Genomic DNA, 3468 nt, shown 5'->3' on the forward strand with positions numbered 1-3468 from the left:
AAAAAAAAAAAAAAAAAAAAGTTGCTCACACTTGTCTCAGCCCTTGAGAGGCTAAGGCAGGAGATCCTAACAGGTTGAGGCTAGCCTGGGGTAGGTAAGTAGTAGGAGTTCCAGGCACAGTGGAGCTATATAGCAAAGATCTTATCTGAAAACAAACCAGGTCCTTTCTTAGAGGGCAGGAAGTTACTGCCTGGTCTTTCACTCTGTATAACCTTGGGTTCTTTGTTCTTTTCTTCCAGAAGACAGATGCGTCTCAGGAGGCAGAGGTAAGCACACTGTGGAACTGAAGGGAACTTCTTAAATGCTCGGGTATGGAGACGTGGGCTCACGGCCTCCGACTTGGGTGGGGTTTTTTCTGTTCCTTCTCTTCTGGGAGAGGGGAGGATGATGGAAAGGAATTCTTGAAAGAGTGGCCGTCCTTGCCGGTATGGTCTCACTCGCCAGGGCTCAGCATGCTAAGAGATGGTTGCATCTCATGAAAAAAATGTAAGCTCCCTGTCAGTAGCTATTACAGAAAAATAGTTTTGTTGACTAATTACCTTGATTTTAGAACTTGAAGCTATTGGTTTACATGAAGCCTTAGTTGTCAGTACCTGATAATCAACAGTGATTTCACACAGGCTCAAGCCAACTGTCGAGTAAGCGTGGCGGCCCTGAACACTCTAGCAGGCTACATTGATTGGGTATCTTTGAACCATATTACTGCCGAGAACTGTAAACTCGTGGAGACTCTGTGCCTGCTTCTCAATGAGCAGGAGCTGCAGTTGGGAGCCGCCGAGTGTCTGCTCATTGCAGTCAGCAGAAAAGTGAGTAAGCACTGCGCATTAGTGCCCACAAGTGCCTGTGGAGGGAAATGGATGCCAGCCTGTCCTGGCAGCAGGTGTGCTGACAGGAGCAGGAAGCTGAGAGGAGGAGGAGAAGCTAGAAGAGGCCTCCCACCCACATACTTGATACTTTGTACATTAAAACTGCACCTCTTAAAGATTCCACACCTTCCCCAAGTAGCGCCACCAACTGGGGACCACTTGCTCAGGCACCTGAGCGGGTGGAGTAGGTTCTCATTCAAACTGCTGTACATTAAACCCGCCTGTCCCTGGTGTTCCCCTTCAGCTGTGTGTTTCATTGGGATTAAAATTTATGGTTTTATCCTTGAGCACAGCTTACTGCTTCCAACCCCTTTAGACAAAAGTTAGCATCGTATATAGAAGGGTGCTAGGCTTACTGCACTGGCACTTGGATTAGCCATGCTTCTTGCCATTTTATACTAAAGTATGATTAAAGTTTAAAACTCTCTAGAGTGTCAGTTAGAGGTTGTCTTAATCAGGGTTTCTATTCCTGCACAAACATCATGACCAAGAAGCAAGTTGGGAAGGAAAGGGTTTATTCGGCTTACACTTCCATACTGCTGTTCATCACCAAAGGAAGTCAGGACTGGAACTCAAGCAGGTCAGAAAGCAGGAGCTGATGCAGAGGCCATGGAGGGATGTTCTTTACTGGTTTGCTTCTCCTGGATTGCTCAGCCTGCTCTCTTATAGAACCAAGACTCCCAGCCCAGAGATGGCACCACCCACAAGGAGCCTTTCCCCCTTGATCACTAATTGAGAAAATACCTTACAGCTGGATCTCATGGAGGCATTTCCCCAACTGAAGCTCCTTTCTCTGTGATAACTCCAGCTGTGTCAAGTTGACACAAAAATAGCCAGTACAGAGGTATAGAAGATAATAGGACCATGAGGGTTTTCTGTTGGTTTTCTTGGATGACCCTGTTTTCCTGACGTTGGGTCCAGGGCAAGCTGGAGGACCGGAAGCGCTTGATGGTTCTGTTTGGAGATGTCGCCATGCACTATATTCTCTCGGCCGCACAGTGAGTCTAGTCTGCCTCTCGGGAAGGATGGTGTGGGCTTTGGGTGGGCTTTGGGTTTTGCTTTGGTTTGTTTTTGTTTGTTTGTCTGTTGTCCATTCTATAGTGTGTGTGTGTGTGTGTGTGTAGAAGTTGGTGTGTGTATGTGTGGTTTCTCTATTGCTATGCACCTTGTTGATTTGAGCTATCCTCTTACTGAAGATTGGCTAGACTAGCTGGCCAGTAAGTTCTAGAATCTGCCTGTTTCCACCCCGTGAACTAGGGTTACAGACACACACCCAGCTCTTACAGAGGTGTTCAAGATCCAGATTCAGGTCCTGGCACCAGGACCGACTATTGGTGCTCTCCCTCCCCTAGCTGTGCGTTTCCGTGGCTGTTTCTGTTTATTTGGTGCAAAGGATTGGATGGCAAGCTTCATACACGCTGAGAAAACACTGCCTCTGATCAGCTTACCTATTCCTGCAGGATGCTTTTATTTCTTTAATTAATTTTTATTGAGAATATATATATATCTTTTTTAAACATTTACTTTATGTATGTGAGTGCGCTATCACTCTCTTCAGACACATCAGAAGATGGCATCAGATCCTATTGTAGATGACCATGAGCCACCATGTGATTGCTGGGAATTGAACTCAGGACCTCTGGAAGAGCAGTCAATGCTCTTAACTGCTGAGCCATCTCTCCAGCCCCAGGAGCCCCTATCTTAAAAACATCTACAATGATAATGTCAGGACAGAAAAATAAGCATGATTCAAAAATGGGTTCATTGTGTCTTGGTGATGTTTTATGCCCAACAGAGCAGAGAGGCACTGCACGCGGTGCCACACTGTTGTCTGTGCCCTTCTGGTCTCTGGTATCTCCTGAGTCCCATGTCTTCTCATTCTCTCCTGCCTCCAGGTCTCAACTACTGCATCTGCATTTCACATAAACTGTTACTGTTACTCATGGTTGTTAGTGAGAATAATCTTACTTGTCTCAGACCACTTTTTTTGCACCACCAAAAAAATTAAAATTTAGGGTTTTTTGTTTTCATTTTTGTTTTGTTTAGAAGAGCTATTGGATTCTGGTGAATTTTAGATCTAAACTCAGTATTTTAGGAAAGTGAGACAGTTTTTATTTTGTCTTATTAAAGGTGTGTGCCACTACTTACTGCCTGGGTGTTTTTGTTTTTGAGACAGGGTTGCACTATATAGCCCTAGCCTAGAACTCAATACATAGACCAGGATAGCCACAAATCCTGAGAAATGCCTGCCTCTGCTAGGGTTAAAAGTGTGCACCACCATGTAGGACCAAAATATTTTTAATTACATTTAATTATATTTTTTGATTATATCTTTGTATTTGCACTAAAGTAGACACATGGACACATCATAGCATGTGTTTGGTCAGAGGACAACTTGAGGGAACGAGTTTTCTCCAAACACCCTGTGGGTCCTAGGAATTTGAAACAGAGTCTCATTTTGTATCCCTGGTGACCTGGAACTAGTTATGTAGATCAAGCTAGGCTCCCATCTGCTGGGGTTAAAAGCAAACCCTACATGCCTGGCTTGGTGAGTTTTTTGTTTGTTTGCTTGAGACAGTTTTTCTTTTTTTTTTTTTTTTTT

The 3468-nt window shown here is 44.5% G+C and overlaps 1 protein-coding gene across 1 annotated transcript in view; it reads left to right on the plus strand.

Annotated features, from left to right (window-relative positions):
- Xpo5 (exportin 5) overlaps nt 1-3468 on the plus strand; it is a 41439-nt gene that overhangs the window by 12420 nt on the left and 25551 nt on the right. Inside the window, exons 6-8 of the mRNA XM_021185944.2 lie at nt 240-266; nt 621-806; nt 1788-1864. Of these exons, the coding sequence (XP_021041603.1) occupies nt 240-266; nt 621-806; nt 1788-1864 (290 nt within the window). The remainder of the gene's footprint in view (nt 1-239; nt 267-620; nt 807-1787; nt 1865-3468) is intronic.

This window comes from Mus caroli, chromosome 17, assembly GCF_900094665.2.
Source record: "Mus caroli chromosome 17, CAROLI_EIJ_v1.1, whole genome shotgun sequence".
In the NCBI taxonomy this organism is placed as follows: domain Eukaryota; kingdom Metazoa; phylum Chordata; class Mammalia; order Rodentia; family Muridae; genus Mus; species Mus caroli.